At 40.9% G+C, this 22,275-nt stretch overlaps 3 protein-coding genes across 5 annotated transcripts; 1 reads left to right on the top strand and 2 right to left on the bottom strand.

Moving 5' to 3' along the window:
* Positions 1-317: 317 nt before the first annotated feature.
* sgo1 (shugoshin 1) lies at positions 318-3,618 on the top strand. The gene is made up of 8 exons (XM_053863660.1): positions 318-436; positions 894-1,036; positions 1,233-1,420; positions 1,573-1,622; positions 2,754-2,839; positions 2,911-2,964; positions 3,054-3,117; positions 3,305-3,618. The coding sequence occupies exons 2-8, from the start codon at positions 904-906 to the stop codon at positions 3,381-3,383; spliced, it is 654 nt and encodes a 217-aa protein (XP_053719635.1). The 5' UTR covers positions 318-436; positions 894-903; the 3' UTR covers positions 3,384-3,618.
* Positions 3,619-4,849: 1,231 nt separating this feature from the next.
* kat2b (K(lysine) acetyltransferase 2B) lies at positions 4,850-13,679 on the bottom strand. 2 transcript variants are annotated; one of them, XM_053862243.1, is made up of 18 exons: positions 13,359-13,679; positions 12,234-12,360; positions 12,010-12,155; positions 11,267-11,353; positions 11,006-11,187; positions 10,723-10,914; positions 10,526-10,629; positions 10,327-10,452; positions 10,064-10,197; positions 8,488-8,696; positions 8,287-8,413; positions 8,088-8,198; positions 7,856-7,999; positions 7,511-7,625; positions 7,408-7,438; positions 7,203-7,266; positions 7,054-7,138; positions 4,850-6,980 (listed from the first exon to the last, which is right to left on the bottom strand). In XM_053862243.1, exons 1-18 carry the CDS (start codon positions 13,557-13,559, stop codon positions 6,787-6,789), a joined length of 2,379 nt encoding a protein of 792 aa, XP_053718218.1. In that variant the 5' UTR covers positions 13,560-13,679; the 3' UTR covers positions 4,850-6,786. The 2 variants fall into 2 exon arrangements, with proteins under 2 accessions (XP_053718218.1, XP_053718217.1); XM_053862242.1 differs by having other exon boundaries at positions 7,408-7,625.
* A 124-nt stretch (positions 13,680-13,803) lies between these two features.
* On the bottom strand, positions 13,804-22,243 carry LOC128757158 (ras-related protein Rab-5A-like). Of its 2 annotated transcripts, none has more exons than XM_053862245.1 (6): positions 18,905-20,678; positions 17,929-18,150; positions 16,851-17,002; positions 16,650-16,772; positions 16,309-16,402; positions 13,804-16,187 (listed from the first exon to the last, which is right to left on the bottom strand). In XM_053862245.1, exons 2-6 carry the CDS (start codon positions 18,092-18,094, stop codon positions 16,072-16,074), a joined length of 651 nt encoding a protein of 216 aa, XP_053718220.1. In that variant the 5' UTR covers positions 18,095-18,150; positions 18,905-20,678; the 3' UTR covers positions 13,804-16,071. The 2 variants fall into 2 exon arrangements, with proteins under 2 accessions (XP_053718220.1, XP_053718219.1); XM_053862244.1 differs by lacking the exon at positions 18,905-20,678 and adding an exon at positions 22,058-22,243 and having other exon boundaries at positions 13,805-16,187.
* Positions 22,244-22,275: the final 32 nt, after the last annotated feature.

The raw sequence follows: 22,275 nt of genomic DNA, 5'->3' as shown, positions 1-22,275 counted from the left end.
CACACAATCACTACAATTGAACAAACGTTTTTTAAAAAGCATCGTTTAACCTCAATGAAACGCACATTTTACTAAATGTTATTAGTAAATGTGACTTGCGGAGGATTTTAATTTAGGTCAATCGAGCCCTGCATACTAGCGACATCTAGTGGCTATTTTCCAAAAGTGGCTCTTCGTGTGGCTGAGATTTTGAATGAAATAAACCGAGTGGTATGATACACGGATATATACACTAGAAATCCTGGCTCCGTTATCAACAACACGTCTAACTCCATCTACGGCGGAAAACTATAAACTGGTTCGTAGGCGGATGTGACGTAATATCCCCACCAATTGGAAGGCGAGGCTCGACATTCAAACTCCCGATTCCACCATGTTGCGTTATTGTTGTTTTGTTTAACCTCATGTAATCGTTTAATCCTTACGACTCACCAAGGTAAGTGGTCCTGCTGTATAGAAGACTAGTTGATGCGTAGAGAGAGCGAAATAGTGACCGACCTCCTGATGTGCCGACTAGTCTCGAGGCTGCTACACCGATGCTATCCTTGCTAACTACGCTAACTGTACACACACATACAGTACATACACTTGTGCTACTATGACACGATGACGTCGAACACCGAAATAAAGCCGGAACAAGACGTGTGTTGGCTGCTAAAACACAGTTACTCTCAAGCATAAAACGAGAAACAGTGGGCTCTTCACCAAAATGTTATATTCGTCTGATGACGCTTTATTAATTTGAATACTCGGGCAACGAGGCGGAGTTTAATTCTATTAAAAATGTATTGAGTTGTGCTTTACTTAACTCATATGCAGTACTTCTGACCTCTCCCAAAGAGTGTCAGTCCTTACTTGGACGTTTTGTTTTACTAGCCTTTTTCTTGCTGCAGGTTTTATACCATGGAAAGACAACAGGTGCAGGAGAAATCCTACAAGGCGAGTCTGGAAAATATCAAAAAGCAGATCAAGGAAAAAAGCAACCAGCGGCTGTCCAAGGTCACGACTCGAAAAAAAGGCTTGACAGGAAAGCCAGGTGGGTTCATCGCTTCATGTATTTGAGCGCCTCAATCCATATGGAGTAACTTGTTCTCATTGCACTAGCTGGATTCATGACCTCATCCTTAACCAATAGAATCGACCCAGTTGAATGGAAGTGTACAGTCCGATAACAGTCAAGTCATGTTCTTTCTCACGCATCTAACCTTGAGTCCTGTCGCCGTTTCTTTCAGCGGCGCCATCCAAAGCATCTCTCCTTCAGTCGCTGCAGCAGAACAACAAGGACCTGGCAACAGCTTTGCAAGCAGAGAGGGAGAAATTGAAAACTGCGAATGAGCTCATCTATCATTTGAAGAAGGAGAATGCGCTGATGTTCTGGCACATTGCCATGCTGAAGAGAGGGCTGCGTCAACAAGAGAAGGTATCACTTTGACTGAATTGTTACTACTGCACAGTGGATTGAAGATTAGCATGGTTGTCTTGTTTTTGCATGTCAATGTTTACACACCTGCACACGCGTTGCACACTGTATTTTTGCTGGTCTTCATGATTATTCTATGTATCCTTTCTCAGAACACATCCGACGTCCTTGTGCAGTCACAGACAAACGGCATAACATCAAGGTATTTTTATTTCTCTCCCTTATTCTTATTTCTTCTCAAATGTTGTAAACATTTTTAGAAGATCCTGGCAACATAACCATAGTGTTGCAACTCTTAAGAGTTAACCCTTTGGGCACCATTTTTTTTTTCAATGAGATATTGTACCTTGATATCTACTATTTCAAAAGGCTGCAGCTTGAAAACCGTTAGAGATGATGGTTCTCTAAAACAGATTTTCAGCATGACCCTAAATTGGATATGGGAGTAATATTCACTCACATAATGTGTATGTTACGACATCACCAGACGCTGGCTGTAGTCAATTACCTAACTTTTTTACTGATGTATATCTGAATCAAGAGTTACATTCTTCTTCGTCTCTCAAGCAACAAATATGGTTTGTTTTTTCTCTCTGAATTTGTACTGCGTGTGACGCTACATGCGCTTTCATTTTACATTCACGCTACCTCCATCACAGTGTTTTGACACTGAATCGGCTCTAGAATGTTCTTCTTGTGCTGCTGTCGCAATGAATTGACATGTTGTCAGTTTGCGCAGAAGCAGCATTGCCTAATGCTGCTCTCACTTTCCGCCCCACTGTATTATCTCCATCAGAGTCTGAATATTACTGTTCTGAATCTGATACCTTCTCATTTGCTCTCTTGCTGTCGCTTGCTCCTAAGGCCTAACTAAAACCTCCGTTCTCTACATGACAAGAGTCTGTTTTCAAACCTCCTCGTTCTCCAAAAGTTTGCTAGAAACTTGCCCCCGCATGTTGCCCACATCAAAGATGCAGTCTGCCACCTGCTTGTATAAAGTATTACCTACATCAGGCCCCATATTTGCAAATTGTATTGTATAAATGCCACAGTGCTGCAATGTTGCGTCTTTGTCGTCCAAAGTGTTAATAACCTTCTCTACTTCAGGAGTGAATTGCTCATTTGTAGTGGGTCAATGTCAGCACACTGGAGTCTAAAGCTTTCCTCCTAACATGTCGTCTTTTTTAACAGTCTTTGTTGATTGATGTGGTGGAGGAAACCGATGAGACTGGGGTGATTTTGAACTGGTACTGATAGAAGTATTAGCAAGAAAGACTTGGCATACGCTGGGTTAGTTCCCATGCAAGCTGAACCTGTTTGTGTCCAACAACAGGTGTCAGCCTGCAGTCCACGATGAACACATGGATGCATTTGAGAATGTTGAACACAGCAGCACACCCGAGGAAAAGGAAAACTCAAGTGAGCTTTATATTTTACCTTCTTTATTAGCATTGTACAAATGTGGTTTTAACACCCCGCCTTTCCTTTAGATCCCCGTTTATCTAAGCGAAAGTCTGCGCTATCTGAAAATAAAAATGGCAGAGGTATGCACATCTTTGCACTAAATTCTTTCAGTTTTAGTCAGTCTCTCAGTTTGTACACCTCCATCTTTGTGATCATCTCTTCCACTTAGATCGAACCTTTCGAAAACGTCGCCAGACGGATGTGGTGAGCTACGCAGAACCATCATTAAAAGTGTGAGTTGACACATGGTCGTAACAGTGGTGTTGCACTGGCTCTTAATGTGTGTTCCATGTTCAAAATCCTAATATTTAACTTATTCTACAATACTTGTATGTTACGTTTACACTGTCGAAGATAGCGGTGATGTATCTCTGTTTGTCCTGGGCTCTGTTTTTACTCCTTGTTTTGCCATTCTTACAGGAAACTGAGACAAGGAGACAAGTTCACAGACCAAAAGTTCATCAACTGTCCTTTCCGAAGAAGAAGTGCATTAGTATGATATAGGTATTTTATATATTTATTATTTAAGTCATTCAAAGCTCCAATAATGAAATAAAAATGTTTGATCTTGTCCGTTTGTCCACGGATGTTCTATTATTTGAAGCTTTTAATGTGTACATTGTGCATTTTTAATGGGTCTTTGATCAGACTTTTTCTCTTTAAATTCCTCCAAGAGCAAACATTTGATGGTTGCTGTATAATGCATTTATTGAAATGTGTCATTCTTTTTTTTGAGTAAAGTGATCTTTCTGGTAAATGTTTTTTTTTGTTTGTCTTTGAATTAAAATTGCTCCTTTTCAACTCTCTTTGTCGCTCTGCTTTACTCCCTCAATAGGCTTTGAACGGTGACCAGAGATTGTCTGAAATTTTGTCAAGAACCATTTGTCATTTGACAGGTGTGATTGACAGGTCCTCCGCCCAATCGAATGAGAGGACCTGCCTTCATTAGCTGCACAGATGGTGGCCATCTGTTTTTAATTTTACCAAAAATTCAGGTTGGAATCTGTCTTAATATGTTAAAAAAAAGTCATATGAACAGACAGTGTAGTGTTCTGAAACCCTGGATTACACCGGACATCAAAGCCTTCCTAAAGGAGAAGAGTGCGACAGGTTTGTGGTTGGCATTGACCCCATTGACCTTTATTTCCAGTCTTTGACGGTGTATGTACAGCAGTGCATTCAAATCTTAAGTCTTTTCATGTCTGAAGTGACTCAATCCCGACACAAAAAACAGTTCCAGTTTAAAAATGCTGTGACTGTAATGCCGCAGATCTTTTTATGTAGGTTCCCCGGTTTCTCCCCACAGCCCCAAACATACAGTGCTCTAGTTGTGTATGTGTGTGTGTGTGTGAGGAAGAAAGAGCCAGAGGTGGTGTGCCTAGATGTTCCCAGGGAAAGACCGTCTCCTTGTGCTAGATGCTTTTGGTTCATTAAAGACACAAACTTTAAAAACAAGAACCTATGAATATTGTTCATACAACATGTGAACAATATTGTGTCTGTTATGTAAGTCCATTTCATTCCTATTTTCGTTGGGTTTTTGAAGTTTGAAAATGCAATACTTGAGGAGAAAAAGTCTTTTGATGTAGGACCAAAGCTGCAAAAGACATCCTAGCTATGACACACGTTTCTTTTGATCATCATGTGAAAGAGTCCTTTGAATGGATTATGGTCCAGTGAGAGGAGAGGAATACAAACAGGATTTATGCTCAACAACCATCTGCATGACAAAATGCTTCCCACCACTTCACTTGTCTTGTTTCTCACAGTCTGTTGTCCTTGCCTCCCATGCTATTGTCCTGCCTTGTGGTGCTCTCCTTGTTTACTACATCAATATACAATGTATTTCCACGTTGGTGTGATGTAGTGCCAAAACATCACACTTCATAGAGCGCCGTCTCTGTAAGTCAATGAACCATTAACTAAGAAATGAAGAGGAACAAACCACCAGGCATTTTACAAAATTTATTTTGTTAAAGTTTGAAAAGTACAAACAGCTTTTTACAAAATGGCAAAACTACTTCGTATTGCACAATCTTTTAATTCATCTCCAAAGTATAAAGTTATCAATCTCCATCTGCAGGTCAAATGTAAGAGAATAAATTAAGACATTGTCTTAGTCATATTTCTTGTAACTCACAGCACATAAATAACAATAATCTTTAGATACTTAATTTAGTCCTCATTCAACAGCAGTCATTTCAATGCCAGAACAAATTCTAGGGAAAAGAAAATGCTTGTATTCATGGTAGTCAATACTAAAAATAAAAGTGCATTGTAAAACTACCCTATGTGGCTTATCAAGGAAAATATTTTTTTTTTCAATTTCTGAAACAAAAATACAGCTTATACACATTTAAAATACAGTTTATAATAGGTATAAATTCTTTGAACTAGATAAAATCTGTACAAATTTAAAGTACATTTTTCTTTTTTGTTTGTTTTTGGCAGGATGAACTCAAGAAACTTTGACCTTCCTACACAGAAATGATTGGACGACTTATTCTTTGCTGTCACTTCTTGACGTTAACACTGTCGTGAGAATGACTTCACACCGACTGCTCATGATTATCAGTACCTGAGTCAGCTGACAGAGAGTGTGGCTGGGATGAGAAGAGAAGCACCGCGGTGCTCTTCTTCCCCTCTTCTGTGTCTTATGCCTTAAGAAATCTTGTATCATAATCATCTGAGATTCTCTTCTCCATGAATACGTATAATAATTTGCTTGGAGATACATGAGGGTGAACACATCAGCACAACTTTTTAAAAAACTAGGGTTCTCCTTATTAAAGGTTTATTTGTTCAAAACCTGCGTAAACGTAAAAGTGTTAGAAAACCCGCTGCTATTGCAGTAAGAGAAATAACTATCTTTGCTACCGATGCTACTCCAATAGACGCCCAACTAGCAGTTTTAATTGCAATGAAATGATCTAATGTTATTTTTTTTTAATTCAGATAACACTGAACAAAGGTTCCCTGGCAAGTTCACATCCACGCAGTTGATTTTGCTGCTGGAAGCAAAGCAAAGCTGCCGCTACAGTGACAGAGGAGAGAGACGACATCTGGTATAGTTCGCTGTTTCAGCAAGAAGCTTTCACATTCAACATCTTTCATTGTCATTGTCCAATGTTTTTAGTCTTCTGTTATGAAATCTGTATTGTATACATGTTCAAGTTCATATTTACACGCTCCCTACAGGGACATACTTTTTTTATGGACTATAATATAGATCTATTTCAGTGGAGGATGCGGCAGTGATGCCACACGCATTCAGAACTCTAGGAAAGGAGGAGCACAGATCCCAGTCACTGGCCGGTGCATCTCGCACTAAAGGCCTGCAGACCATACTGTCAGCTTGGGTGACCCACCAGCTCGAGAACAGTGATAATAAACTAGCTTCTAAAGCAGAAAATACCTCTGAATTTCCTCATCTTTGGGTAACATTGGTGCACAGTGTTAGTGTATACCACATAGGACCGCGAGGACATTAATTTTTAGTGCAGAAGGGAATTCAGGAATTTCCTAAGAAAATAAAATACATCACGTTCCGTTATTTAGAGCATTGCTGCTTTACATTTCTGGATAGATTCATCTAACTGTTTATTTTTTTACGCATGTGTAACATGTCTCATCTTGAAATGGGACTTAAAACCTAACCTTTGACATGTTGCCATCGACCAGAACATCCGTTTTTCAAACATAATATTCAAGAGTACTTTTCATTTTGGACAAAACTTGTAGTGTCCTACCTTTTGAGTTTAAACCTCAGTCTAAACCAGCCTTCAACAATCACATTAAGACTTCTCTGAAAACTCATCGCTCCAGTATCAGTAGTCACATTCTCTTTTTGCTGTGGACGCTACTTGCATTATACTTGACCATCGAGTCCTTTTTAAGGAAAGCTACTTTTCTATCAGCCCAGCTTCTTTGATCTTTGTGTAGAAGAACTTCTCCAGCAAGTTGGCGCACTTGTAGTACTCACTCTCAGGAGGATTGTATTCACGACAGTTGGTGAAAATTCGCTGCATGTCAGCCATGAACAGCTTGCGCGTCGTGTAGTACCTGCTCTTCAGACGCTCACTCATCGTCTTGAGGTCTGTACAAGGAATAAGACGGTTTCACGTCAGGATGAAGCCTAGAATGAAGTCGCACACAGGTGACATGCATACCCATTGGAAAGCGAATGACTTGGTAATATCCAGGTGCGTCTGTTTTCTTTACAGGTTCCATAAAAGGCCAAGCATTCGGATGACTCTGAAAGTTAAAGAGCATCATGTTGAGAGGTCATTTATGAACAGATCAATGGTCAGGGTCTCACCTTGACGTGCTGAAGGATGGTCTTCAAAGCACTATACAGTTGATCTGGGTCTCTTAACTCCTTCCTGACATGGAAGGAAACATAGAACTACAGTTTTTGTTTTTTACCCGGAGTTTGCTTGGCATACATGCTTTTGTGCAACAAAAATATCAAGAAAATTCAGGAGTAATTTCACGAAGTCAAGTTACTTCACCGTGTAACTTACCCCTTGCTTAGAGGCTTCCAGCCAGTTTCACCTGAAAATGAAAGAGAATCGTGTGAAATAAACATAGCGCGTCGGAACAAGCTATTGATGACAAGCTGCTTACGTATGCCGGGAATACTCTCGATGGGAATCTGCCGCACTCCTTCCTTAAAACAGGAAAGCCCCGGGTAGACTTTTCTGATCTGAGCCTGCTTCCTTTCGATCAGTTTTTTGATAATCTGGGAAGAAGTGAGTGGAAAATCTAGCACGTCTTTACTTATAAAAAAGAAAGTAAATTGCAATTGTCCAGGAGGGACTAGGTGCTTTCAAATAATTCAGATTTGTCTGGCTACAGTATGACAAATATAAATATATAACCCTGAACCCTGAAACAATACATTTCCATCAGCCATTTGGAAGAGCAGACTTTTTCCAGTATGTTGATGTAAACGTTATAAGAAAAGCCCACCTCCTTCTGCTTCTTGATGATGACTGAGAACTCAGTGTAGGGAATGCTGGGGTTCAGTTCACAGCCCATTAGTGTCGCACCTTCGTAGTCCTTAATGTAACCCACATATTTGGCTTTGGGAACTTTAATGTCTTTTGAAAAGCCCTGCATGGCAGAAAGAAAAAAAAGGTTTTGTGGTGACCAGTTTTTCCTTGGTTTAAGCCCGTTTGAATTCTCACAGAAGATGGTTTACTTGTTTTTTGAAGTATCCAATGGCATACTCATCAGCGTAGGTGAGGAAGTTGAGGATTTCGTGCTTAATGTGATACTCTTTCAGGTGATTCATCAAATGAGTCCCGTATCCCTAAACGACAGCAACAGCAAGAAGAGAGCGATCGCTCAGTGACGTCCAGTCCGCAGGGTTTTACATAAACAAGCCACTCCAGTCTCACCTTGACCTGTTCGTTGGAGGTGACGGCACAGAAAACGATTTCTGTGAAGCCCTGAGACGGAAACATCCGGAAGCAAATCCCTCCGATCACACGCCCATCTTTGATTAGTGACAGCGTCTTATGTTTCCTGCCAAATGATGGGCCACGTGAAAAAAGAGAGACCAACTCAAGCTTGGGCTGCATCAGTACAAGAGTACGTACGGATCAAAGACCAGCCGTGTGATGTACTCCTTAGGCATTCTGGGAAGCTGATGGGAGAAGACGTTCTGGAGACCAACCAGCCACATCAGGATCCTCTTGTTGGGCTTCTGGTTCAAAGAGTTGCCGATCACGTGGAATTCAATCACTCCTCTCCGCTCCTCAATCCTGGCTGCCTCGTCGCGTGCTGAATGTGCTGTAAGCAGACTGGTCTGCAGAGGAGGAAGAAAACAAGTCGACACAAGTGAGTTCATGACATGATGCTTCTGAGGAGAAACATAGGAGACACACACTTTTAGTGTGGCGCACTTCCGGTGCGCCCAATATTTTTTTCTTCAGGGTGCAACCAAATTTAACTAAGTCAATGTCGAATTACCTTATATGATTATTAAACAAGAACGCAATGTAAAGAAACGTTTCTCTTCATGGCAACTGCAACTTCTCGATTTGGAAGGTTGTTGCGCCAGTCACGACAGATGGTAACACATACTCTGGCAAACTACAGACTCTCTTGAAAGCCCAAGTGTTTCATGATGGAGCTTATTCATTTGTCTGGCTCAGTGTGTAATTGCGCATCCACACTTTTTTATTTCCTGGGGGGGGTGGTGCAACTGAAAATAATTGAGAAGCACCGGTCTAGCACATCATCATTCATGTATGTTTGAATATAATAGCTTACTATTGAGAAGTTCAGTATTTCACGTCTCTCGTAGAGCCCGGTTGTGTTTGTGACCAAACAGACAGTTTCATTTAGGGGTTAAATTTTGTACCCAATGTATCTGTCTGTCAAAAGTTTTACTATGGACCGATCTGGATTTCCTGGACGCCGTTGAAGAAATATTAGAAATAATAAATAATAAATTATCAGGTAGTCATATTATTTTCATCAAAATGTCTAGTATTTAGTAGAATAGTGAAAATATAAATATTTTCTCTCTCCTAAAATGATCCTTTTTGCATGGTTGGAGACTTCACTAGTACTTTGACTGAATCAGAATTTGTTGATGGTCCCTAACTGATGCCGGTGAGAGTTTGTCCATGACCAGCAAACCAAGGACAACACTGCCAATACCAGGGTGGATGTCTGTCGAATACGGACATGCTGCGTCTGCGGATGGCAGAAGTCTGTGTCTTCTAGGAGAAAAATCTCAGTCGCACTCTGGAGCCCAGATGTGTTGGCTCTCTTTTAAATGGGCCATGCGATTAAAACTCAGTTCTCAACCTTTTTTCTGCAATGTGTGATTCATCAAACTTAGTGAAAGCAAAATATTATATACTTCAACCACTGTTGTAGCTTATTGCAGTGGCGAATGACGGGTGATCTGGCAGGTGTCAGGTTGGATCCAACCATCCTAATATGGGGAGAGTGAATATGATAAAAATGAAAATCCTTTTGCATATCTTTAATAGAAATTATAGAAAATTACTTATTGACCTTTTGAATTGACAACATTTTAAAGTATATTTTCTGTACTTTTAAAAAAATCTCCCACCCCCTCTGTAGTGCCTTCAAGTACCCTTAGAGGTACACATACCCGATTTGAGAGAGTTAGAAACTAGTGTGTCTGAGTCAGGTTACCTCTGGAATGGCAGCTGGGTCAGTGATGGTTGCCATGACTTCAGTGATAAGCTCCATGGGGATGTCACCAACTACTCTTGGTCGCTTGTTTTCTTCGTGGTAAAGAGGTTCTGATAGCTTACGCTTCTCTCCCACTTAAAAAACAAACAGAACAGAGCAGCAACACATTTAAGCGACTGAAAAATTGTTGTGATGGTTACCACATTTAAGCCCCTTTGTGGCGTTGACGTGATAGTTGATACAAGCTATATTGACAAACCTACCTGGATTGGTTTCAAGTACAGGTGCTGCTTTCCTGGCAGGGCTGACACTGCCACAGCTGGCTGGTTCCATTGATGCAGGGCTGGTGCTGTAGTGCAAAGGTCTGGTCACGGGGAGTCCTGGGACCACTTCAGAGGCAGTTTTCATGTCACTTGGTGTAAGACTGAATCACGTCTGGATGATTTTAGAAGAGCTACCAACCTGTGTGGATCGGAATCTGGCCCCCTGAAGCTGCTACCAAAAATTCATGACTCCAGATTGGTGAATTGTGGCTGTACACTTCCTCCTCCAACATGGACAGGAACCTGAGCGAAAAGGCACCAACATTTTGAAGCCACACTTTCTTGCATGTGAGAGTTTTAGTGAGAGCGAAGTTTTGGTGGAATTGTTTAGCTTACTTGGGGAAGTGTGTGAGAATGAGTGTACGTTTCTCTGGGGGGAGTTTGTCCTTCTCTTGTCTGGCCTGCTCCAACAGCTGCTTCCTCATCACAGTGAACACGGATCGCAACAGTGTTCGGCCGAAGATCTGTGCCGTTTCGTACCGGGGAAGACTGTCACAGAACTGAGGGACGTTGCAGTAGCACAGCCATCTGTCGATCGACCATAACAGAGCACGTTGTCAAAAAGCAGTGATGATTTGTGTGGAATATTCAATCACAATTACTAAGGGAGTGGATGTACCGTGTGTAATTGGCTTTGTATCCCGCAGCATCATCGTTGGTCACCCGTTGGCGTCTCTGTGACGGCGTCTCCAGCTGCCAGTAGTTTATTTGATTGAGAAACATTTTGGCCAGTTCCATTATGGTTTGACGCTCTTTGCATGGAAGGTGGCTGAACTTGTACTGGACGAAGTTGTTAACTCCCTGAGCAAAATAACACGGGTAAACAAATCAGTCCTGCTGGTTGGCATCTTGAGAAGGGCGCTTGTTGACATGTGGTCACCTGTTCAATGCTGGGCTTTTCAAAAGGAGGACTCTCCTGTGCTTCTAACGTCGGCTTACCCATTTGTAAAATAGATTTCCGTAGCAGCTGGATGACAAGCAAAAGCAAATGAAAATTTAGAATGTAGCACAACAATGACATTACAACTAAGTTGTTAAACTGCAACAATAAAAACATTGACATGTGAGTGTGTATACATTTGGGATAGCAATGAAATAAGCTGCACATCTTAGTTTATTTAAAGCCAAAAAAACACTGTGCCTTAAAGCAAGTTCATCATTCTTTTATTTTTGAACACTATTTAAAAGAATGAAAAATGCCTTCAATTAGGAAAAAAATATCTTTGTCTATGCATGAATTGCCTTATTATTTTGTCTAAGCCTGATTTGATATTAGAAGGGGACCATTATGTTGGTACACCAATGGCCATTCATTTCAGTATCAACAGTTGACATTTTAGGCTGCTGCCATTTTTCTGTCTTTATTTTTGCGTTTTATATTATGCAATTCATGTGAATGTTATCTTCTTTTAATGAAAACTGTCCTTGCAAATAAGGATTTCTGGACTGGAAAAAAATAATGTTAGTAGATTCTTACTTTTTATTTTTGGCTTATAATAATACCAAAATATACGCATAGAGCTTTATGATCAAATACATTTCATTTTAAAAACCGGAATATTTAAAACCATACAATAGCACACACCAGACTGTACATATATTTCAATTTGAGCAGACACTTACTTTGAAGAGGGAAAAGTAGACCTGTTTAGTGTCAGCATCCTCCTCTTTATGCACACAGGTGTAGAGATACTCCACGTCCAGCACGATGCCCAGAAGTCTGTTCATTTCGTCCTCGGAGACGTTTTCCAGGTGGGTCACATGATCACCTGAGAGACAGACATTTGCGGCTCATGCTGGACAGTACAGCAGAACATTCAAATGCATTATGCCTAAAGTGCGCATACCTAAAGTGTGAGAGCAGCTCCGACAGGGCTCTTGCAGGTTAACCGCGTTAGACTGCTGGTCCGTTCTTGGGGGCGTTGGCGGGGGGTTCTGACTCTTCCAGCCGTTACACTTGCAGGCTCCTTCTGCCTGCATGCGCAAAACATTTATCTGAACTTCAACTTTGCCACAGTGAGAGGATGAAAACATAAAAAACTATCCTTCCAGTGAACAGTGGATGCATCTGTGTGTGGAATATGAAGTAATAATGATATTGTTATAGCATTCTATATATTCAATTAATCTGTTTTAAACTCTGTTGATGCCTTCATCTTTGTCGAAGACGATTTTATTTTCCTGTTTGCTGTTCTGAGTTTGACTTTCTGCTTTTGCCATAAATGATGAATTACTATCTAATAAAAATCCAACAACCCAACTTGAAACAGTCGTCATTGTTTTCTACTTCCATAGTTCTCAAAGTCAAACTGACCACGTGTTAAAGTGGTGACGTGTTTGATCTATCCCAATCCAAACGATCACATTTACAGCTTCCATTCAAGGCCGCATCAACTTGACCTGATCAGTTCAGAGGCTGCGGCCTGTCACTGTCAGCTGCTCCTGTGAGCATGCGCAGTAGGACAACAACAAACTCCGCCCCTCCAGCAGCTGTCACCCTGTCAAAACAAAGACCCCGTCCCTCTCTGCGGATGGTACACTGCACAAAACCACTCCAAATAAGATGTGGATATCGGGGTTTGTGCTGAAGTCCAGCCGGCCGAACATCGGCAGCATCGGCTCTGAACGCTCGTTGCTCTCCAGCAACAGCGGCGGCGGCGGCGGCGCGTAGCCAATGTTTACGTTCAACCAACCCCCCACCAGGCAGACACTGTCACGATAAACAGTCCAGAAGCTCCGGGCATCGAAACTGCCTCTGCTGTAAAATATCTCTCACTGCTCGTCTCCACATGATGCATTTCGTATCTCTTGGCTACGATTCGCTTTTTTGTTGATGCAAAATAAAACATCAAGTGCTGCAATGGCTTCCCCTGCTGCGCTTGCATTTTACAAACTATTGCATCCGAGCGATCGAAAATACCTCCGAAAACGCTTTTCACCGAGGACTTAGATAGATAAGAGACATGGCATACTTTGCAGGATGAGTACACTCCGAGCTTTTCCAGCTTCTTGGGCCGAGGTGAGGACCGGAGTTGTGCCTTCTTCACAGCGATTCTCGCGGATCCTCCAGCAGCGCCGGAGCCTTCCGTCCCCGCTGCTCCGGGAGCGGCCGGGACGAGGCCCGCGGCGCCGATAGCCGGGGAACCTTGTTGAATCCCCGCGCTGTCGGCCATGATTCAATAACGAACCCCGACGGGAACTCCCGCCCGGGAAATATCCGCGTTTGTGCCCCGCTCTATTCCACAAGCGCAGGAGCAGACATGGCGCTCATAATTATTTTCTATTTCTCACTGTAGCTCCATTTTCCTCCACTAGGGGACGCAGCCGGAGAAGCCTCGATAATCCAGAGGTCACAAAAAGAACCGATTCCTGCTAAATTTCAAGGTCAACGTACAAAAATATGCATGGATTGTTTATTGAAGCAAAACCATTTACAACAGTCAGTGGGTGTTCTCAAAATGATCATGATTCACGGGCAATAAGTATTGAAAAGTATTTGCAAAAGAGTCTTTTATATTTTATATTTATATTTTTGTTGTTTACAGATCATGTTAAGGTACAAACAAAACTGGGAATAATACATTTTTTTCTGATTCTGAATACCATAAACCATCATTAATCTTCCATCTCAGCATGTATGTTTGATAAACCAGAAAACAAACGGCAAACCCATTTTTTTTTTTTGGACTTGCATATATACAGATGTGCTTTTACAACAGGGCTATTGTGCCGTACTTCTCTTGATGTTTTCCAACAAGATTTGCCTTAACTTTGACCATTCCCTCCAGCCACACATATGATCTTCCCAGGAATTTTTGACAACACTATCTTTAGCATCCTCCAAAAGCCAAAGTCTGACCTGCCTAACTTGTCTGCTGCCCCTGTGATTCAGAACATGAGCAGTGGTCACCTAGAACATCTTTTGCCTGAATCATCAAAACGTAACAATTCCCTCAGGATCTCCAAATATGTTTAACACAATTACACTTTCAACACCAGTGACAACTCACTAACCATCTTTAAGAGTGCAAATAATGGAACTTGAACTAGTTTGTATTTTAACATGTCATTTTACTGAAACTTTACTTACAAGGCGGCGCATCACTCCAGGATGCCACAGTTAGATCATCACTTAAGTAAAGCAAAGTATCATGATTTGTTATTCTTTTGGAACACAACCAACCCAGTATATGCACATTGTCGTCACAACACTTTTCAGGTTAACAAACACATCTAATGGTGATAGTTGTATCACAAGTAGGAAAAGAAAATGCTTCAGATGAGAGCCTTTTTTTAATGCCGCTCACATTTCTACATGATTATCTAAGACAAGAACCAGGCTGTTGAATACAAAGTCGATTTGACAGCAACACCGTATTTACACTTATACAAATGTATATAAACAAGCATCATCAGTGCGAGGCATGAATAAGAGAGTTAAGCATTCACCTGAAGAGCAGTGTATGAGCACAGTGGGGGATGTGAGCAATAATAAACGTGTTCATAAGTTAAAGTAGAATAAAATGAACCCTATGATGTGACAGTTGGTGGTTTGTTGGACTCTTATTTTGAAGGTTTACGAAGATGAACAGGACAATACTGATGCAATAATAAGCATAGAGGCCTCTCTAGCAGACAGAGGAAACAAAGCTGAGAAAGTATTTTTGTATACATTGGACATCAATGTTCCCAGGGGTGAAAAGATTGTGTTACAAATCTGAAGAGAACAATAATTACATATTCGTTATGTAACCCCAAAGAAGGACACTTTTGGTCTCAGGTTCCTTGAGTACAATGCTGTTCATGTTTTTGAAGCTTGAAACCAGACCATATATATATATATATATATATATACCAACCAAATAAGAAGTTGGGTAGTTCAATCTATGGGAGCCCATACTATGGTAATCCACCCTCAAGGCTTTACATTACATGACAAAAAGTGCGGAAAGCCACAAGCTGTTTTTCAAAAAGTACACCAATACCACTGGGAAATATTTACGGTGAGTGTGTAGTAGGAGTTAAAGATAAGTGTTGAGAGTCAAGTCAGATTTCATGATTATATTTGTCATTGCTTTCACTTCTTCACCAGAATTACCAGGGATGTAGATGAAGATATACAACGGTTGGTGTACATTTCCCTGCAAGATAAGCATAGAAGAGCAAGAGGTCATGTTAGTTCATGTACAGAGAAAAAACAGTAGATGGACATCACCTAGTGAGTCACCAGCTCCAGGAAACAATCAAGCACTTTCTTGTTAGGCCAAGTCATCATTTTAGTGATAATAAAGCAAACAAACATATTGCAACTCACCCATATGCTAGCACATACATACCGGAATGAGGATCTACACACATGTGCGTCCACAATAATATCATAGAAAACAATTACCAACAAAACACACAGAAAACTTGTGTTAATAATGTCTTCAAATCTCCAAAAAAGGGGAAACCGCCCACCTCCTCAGAAACAATTTGGATTTAAATAAGTGTAAAATGAATATAAGGAAGCCTCACAGAGTAGCAGCATGATGGTAGAAGAGTGGAGAGCGAAGGCCATCTTATCGTTTTTTTAGATAAGATAATAAACTGAACAGACTATCATATCAATAACCACAGTGGAATTGGGGATGACGTCCACATGATACTGCTCGACAGGTGGGAGCACGCAGTTTGTCCTTCATGCTAGATATTACAGCATGGGGCTTTTGCCGGCTGGGCTGCTTCTGTCAAGTCAACTCCTCGGTTCCTGCCACTGTTCACTCCTCCGGATTGTGGATCATTCTTGGGCAGTTTCTCCGCTGTGGAAAAAGAAAAATCAGATGAACAAGAGAACATTGTGGTTTTACTGTTTCACAGTGAAAGTAACTGTAACACATGGGGATGCAGGAATGTTGGTGGTGAAACAAGTGGGAAACTCACCGATTGCCATAAAGAGATCGTTGACGTTCATAGATGTCTTGGCTGATGTTTCCATGAACAGCAAGCTGTTGTCATCTGCGTAAGACTGGGCATCCTTAAAATAAACATAATGTCAAAATACTTGAATCTTGTGTCTCCAGCTGCCCACAAATAAGACTACATTGGAACAGCATTTCCCTGCATATAAATGTTTCTAAGATTAAGGTTACTTATCAACATTTTCCAAATCAAACTTAAAAGGCTCCAGGTAAATAACTAAAATGTGTCATTCTTCCTCAGTAGTAGCTCCATTAAATTCCATTCTAGCTGCATTAGACTTGACGCAAAAAAAGGAACCCGACCTGTGCGTCCACAGCTCTTTTGTTGGCAAGATCAGCTTTGTTCCCAGATAGAGCAATGATTATATTAGGGCTTGCTTGTCTTTGAAGCTCTTTCACCCAGTTCTTCGCCCGTGCAAATGACTCCTGAGGAACATAGTGTGAGAAATCAGAACAATTCAAACTGAACTTCAAATACAAACACTTGCAGGCCCACATACATACCTCGTTCGTGATGTCGTAGACAACGATGGCTGCTTGCGCTCCTCTGTAGTACATGGGCGCCAAGCTGTGGTAGCGTTCTTGACCGGCGGTGTCCCAGATTTCAAACTTTACCGTGGCGTCATCGACTGATAGTGTCTGCGTGAGGAAGGCGGCTAAAAACACAGTTCAAATATATATCAAGTTAAAATCACCTGCAACCAAAGCCCCACTTGCTCATCAATCCACACAAGCTGAGGTGCACCATCACATCCACGCGCTGTCTGCACTATTGATCAAATATGAACATTTGTGGAGCTCCTGCTTCGGTGGACAGAAGGGGGCGTTAACCTTTTGGGAGCCACAGGGTTGAAAAGGAATATTCTACTTTTTTGAGAGGCTGTAACTAGAGTAACTGTTTCAGATGAAGGTATACCGCGAAATAGAACTGCAGTGTGACCCAAAGTTGGAGGTGGGAGTAAATTCACTCATCTAGTGTGCATACTATGAAGTCACCACATGCTGGAACACAGTCAATTACAAAACTTTTACAGATATTTATCTGATTCACTGGTGACATTCTTCCTCATCTCGATGATGATAATGACGGATTGCTCCAGAGTAAATCAGATAACTTCTCCTACATGTTTATGTGTTGTTCCCGCACTAATATCGCACTAATATCACAACACAACAACATTACATCTCATTACAACATTACATCTCTGAACTGATGGAATGCAGACATGGCTCGAAGAAGGGGGCAGGTTCTGAGCTGCACTACTCTTACAACCTCTCGTTCACCGAGATTTCAAATGGGGGAGAACTTCACAACTAAAGAACATGCACTTAATGCATCATGGAGGGGAGACTTCAACATCGGCGATATACAGTATGTTTAAGGAAGGGATGGTAAAAGTCCTTTTAAAATGTGATCACGAACATGACTGCTTTTCATACGGCATGAAGAGAGACATATGTTGTTGCATAACATGGATGTTAGTAGCAGGGAAGTGAAACATTCTTGGGCAACTGGGAGAAAAAAAATCTGAAAGAAAGTTTAAAGAAGTTTAGGAATGATTCGTCAGCATTTGGAACTTGCCTCCGATTGTGCTCTCCTGGAATTCATGAAACTGTCCCTTAACAAAGCGAAGAACTAAGCTGGACTTCCCGACAGCAGACTCTCCCAGCAACACCAGCTTAAACTGACAGGTCTTGTTCCCTGCATTGGGTCCACTGGGTCTAGAAGCTCCTGTCCGATTGGCCATGACCTAGTCAGATCCAACAGTGTCCTGTATGTAAGGACTCAATAACGGGTTGTTTGCTGCAACAGAGAAGTAAAATATGGTCAATAAAAGTGAAATGTCAAACAACTCTCACAAAGTGCCTGCACAGATCACTTTTCTCTTCCATTTTAACCGGTCGAACCATAAATCGAATTGTCAAACAAAAAAACAGTCAAGCAAACAAAAACAAACAAAATGTGTGTACATCTCTGGATGTGTATCTTGACCCTCTTTGCAAGCTGATACATCCCAATTTTTGTCGTTTGAGTTGGGAAAACTCACTTTTGGACAATTGTAAAAACACAACATGAAGACTCACAATAGGAGGTCAGTCATAGCACTAGAATACTTCCAAAATGGTATTTATGATAGGAATCATTAAAACTGGACTGACATGTCTACAACACAAGTAAGTGACCGGTCACCAAGGAAACACCCTAAAATACAGTTGAACTGATTTATTAGATGGATGGATAGATGGACTTTATTAATCCCAAACTGGGAAACAATTGATATAGGATATTGGGTAAATATTGCACCCTATCTTTGGTATGGTATTTATGTACTTATGTTGTTGTCTGTTTGCTGGTGAACAGGCGTGGCAGCAGCTCATATGTGAAGAAAAAGATGGTGACACTTGCCAAGTCATCATGTGATGAACTAAATCAATGAGGATCCTACTTTGAACTGTTTGAGCTTAAACTGCACAAACCACACAGTTTAATACCACCTTTGTTAATCAAATAAATTATGTCCATAAGTACACACTTAAAGTATTATCTCAACCCTCACCCTGTGGACTGATAGACTCCTGCAAACTTAGGTAGATACTGTATGTTGGGAGAAGGCATCCGACTCACAGTAAACCGTCATTGAGAAATATTTGCCATGACCTTTGGGACGTTGCTGCTTTGGTCGTATTTTATACTTTTAGTTTGAGGAGCAGCACGATGACTTGTTTGAATGTTTAATGAAATAAACAAAGACTATAAAGGCACAAGAAACACAATAACAAATAAAGACAAGAAGCCATCAGGTGGATTGTGACCTGAGATCCCTATATAATGAGTTGTGGAGCAAGGGGGATGTACGCTGTGTTACAGTAACTTCAGAAGTGGGATGTCTGACCTGGGAATGAAGTCACAGATGAGTTCAGTGTCTTCCAGTTTTTGAAGTCGGAAAATAAGACTGATGCTGGTTGAAACTATTGTGATGCGTGCCTTGTTGGGATATAAGCAACTTGATAAATACACAGAGACAAATAAACACTCTGTTTGCAACTAGAAAACCCACAGGATGGACAGGAAAAATACATTTGTGGAATGTGTTTGTTTCTTATGGCGGATTTTATTGACACAAAACTCTACTTCCTGATTTACGTTTGGGGAAGCCATCTTGGATTGCGTACTCCGGGTGGTGAGGATTCTCAAATCACATAAAAGGGGGAGCTTAACTGGGAACACACTACTGAGGCTGCAACAACTATTTTGATCGTCGACTACTTGCCGACTACCTTAGCGATTAGTCGATTTTGTCAGCATATGAGGTGACGAACAAGTCTGATTGTTGTGTATACACAGACAAGAAATGTTTTGGAATTGTTGCAAAATGTTTTGAAACTTTATTTTATAAAATGTGTGCCCTTTGATGTGTCTTCTTTAAATGAAATGGTCCAGCGTTTTGGACATCTAGCGTCACTATGGTCCAGTAGACTCAGCCTACTGTGGAGAGAGGGATGACATCACAACTGTCTGCTAATAAACCTGTCGCTGACTATTTAACAGTTGATAATAGTTGTCTGCAGTTGATTATGATTTCAAATGGTACAATGCGTTGTTTTGAATAACAGTGTGAAAATAATAAATGCTGAAGATGTCCCATTCTCACATGTTGGTAGTAATACATTTATATGTCTATACAGAGTCCTTGTGAACCAAGAATGTAAAAAAAAAACTTCTGTAGCAATGGGTCATTGTATCGTTTTAACATTTAGAACATCTACTGTGACACACACCTAATACACTTGATAACACAAATTACAAGATAAACATGACACAAGCAGCTTTATCCTCCTGCTCTCACAAATGAATACCAAACATGCAGGCATTACTAAGTTACTTTCTGAGTGCGAACCAGCTGACCCAGCTCCACAATAAACTTATACATGAATTCCATTTGGCTTCTCTTAACACCATGCCAATATGGCTATTAAAATGTAGTGCAAAAACAGTTACATAAACCAGCTTTGACAACATACCTGTATTGCTGCATTTTTGAGTTCCTGATGATACAAATATTTGTATTAGTTTACTGGGTTGACATTCTATGTTCATATCATAGGAGTACCTTGCAGAATGTATTAAAGTGGTTGGTTTTGTTTAGGCACAAAGACAAACTTAATAGAAAACGTAACACCTCCTGATAACATTTTATTAACTAGGGCACCAACATTTGTTTTCGACAAGGCGTTCTAATGTGTCCGACAAACAACTAAGAACACCTAATTTAACATTAACATTTAACTTTCCTGATGTACTCTGTACAGTGACATGACTTTCAAAATAAAACTTTTTCAGCCGCTATTCTGGTGATTTCATTGTATTAGAAATGTAATTAAGACCTGTAACAACACACACACACACACACACACAAAAAAAAAACTCCGACCAGGGTGATCCAGCGAGTCATGACCAACGAATATGATGCTACAAAAATCATGAATACATGATTGTGAATACTTTGCAGAGCTTCCGGAGTGAATTGCGTTACCGTATAACACCGTACCGTACCGTATAACAGAGGTGTGATGAGACCTGAATGCACATTGTTTGTGACGTTATGCATCATATGGACACACTGAGAAACGTGAACCGCAATGGGCAGTGCAACATTCTCTCCCAAAAGCAGGTGGTTAGCTCAATAATGCAACTTTTTTTCACTATTGAAGTCACCCGGCAAACAAATAGCATATCTACTCCAGTATATTACAGGGCGAGGTATATTAAGCAGAGTATAATGTAGTTATTGACGGCCAATTTAGCATAACATTACAGCACATTTGTCAAACACACGGTACGTAAATGGTCCTTCACCACAAACTCTGCCTTGTGTAACAAGAAACGCTGGTTTTTCTCCCTGAAGCACAAACATACATACATTTCCCTTTCCATGACTTTTTTCAATGGCAATGCACAGTTTTTGTCAGTCAAGTTTTTGTTTTAAAATGACAGCAGATTTGGTTTTGTCTTGGGCTTTATGCATTTATAGCGCTTACTGAAGACACAATGTAATGGCAGGCGACACCATGACCTGAGTTAAACATGGACTTGATGCAGTCTTCATTAGGAGACTTCATGTTAATACTGTTACTAAGAAAACTACAGAGCCACAATGTCAACCTAGAAAAAGAATTTAAAATTATATTATCTATCCGGCGGCGAAAACGCCGGACTCTACGACTTTTCTAAGGCTTTTAGTGTGAAACGTGAAACCAAATTTCAAATCCATTCAACCACATCGATACTCCTTTAGACAACACCTTTCCCCTGCTTCTTCATAGTTGCGAACACGTGGCATATATGACAAGAAAGCATTGTTTTAAGTCCCCATCTTGATGGATTGTCATTGTTTTATGAACTACCTCTCTCTCCAACTCAACGTCGCACAAACATGAGAAAACATTGAGTCATTCACCTGAACGCTAATGTGAACCAACAGCTATCCCGTCGACAATCCATTTGTTAAAAGTATGCCGATCCAAAACCAAAGATAAACCCCAGCTGTCATCCAGTGTAATGTAGTAAAAAGAACAAGGACGGTCAGCTTTTCTGCAACCAAACATCAGGAGGGTTCGCGGAGGACAGTTAGCCACAGAGCTAACTTGATACTTAGCAATGTTAGCCGCTGAGCTACGCGAAACGAGACAATTCACATCGACTACATTACCTCAGCGCCTGGCGTTGTTAAAACTGCACGGCTGGAGTGTCAATAAGGCATCAAAGTAACGTGGAAACAACGCAATAATTCCTGCAGTCCGGTCCCGTCACCTGCTTTCTTTCTCCTCGCAACTTCCCCCCTGGAACCAAAACACAAACATCTCCTCTTCCTGGCCACGCCACGTCACACGGCATCAGCTGACTCGGTGTCGTCAGTATTTTTGAGAT

This window comes from Synchiropus splendidus, chromosome 4 (genome assembly GCF_027744825.2).
Source record: "Synchiropus splendidus isolate RoL2022-P1 chromosome 4, RoL_Sspl_1.0, whole genome shotgun sequence".
Taxonomy (NCBI): Eukaryota; Metazoa; Chordata; class Actinopteri; order Syngnathiformes; family Callionymidae; genus Synchiropus; species Synchiropus splendidus.
This window is presented reverse-complemented; position numbering and strand designations above follow the sequence as displayed.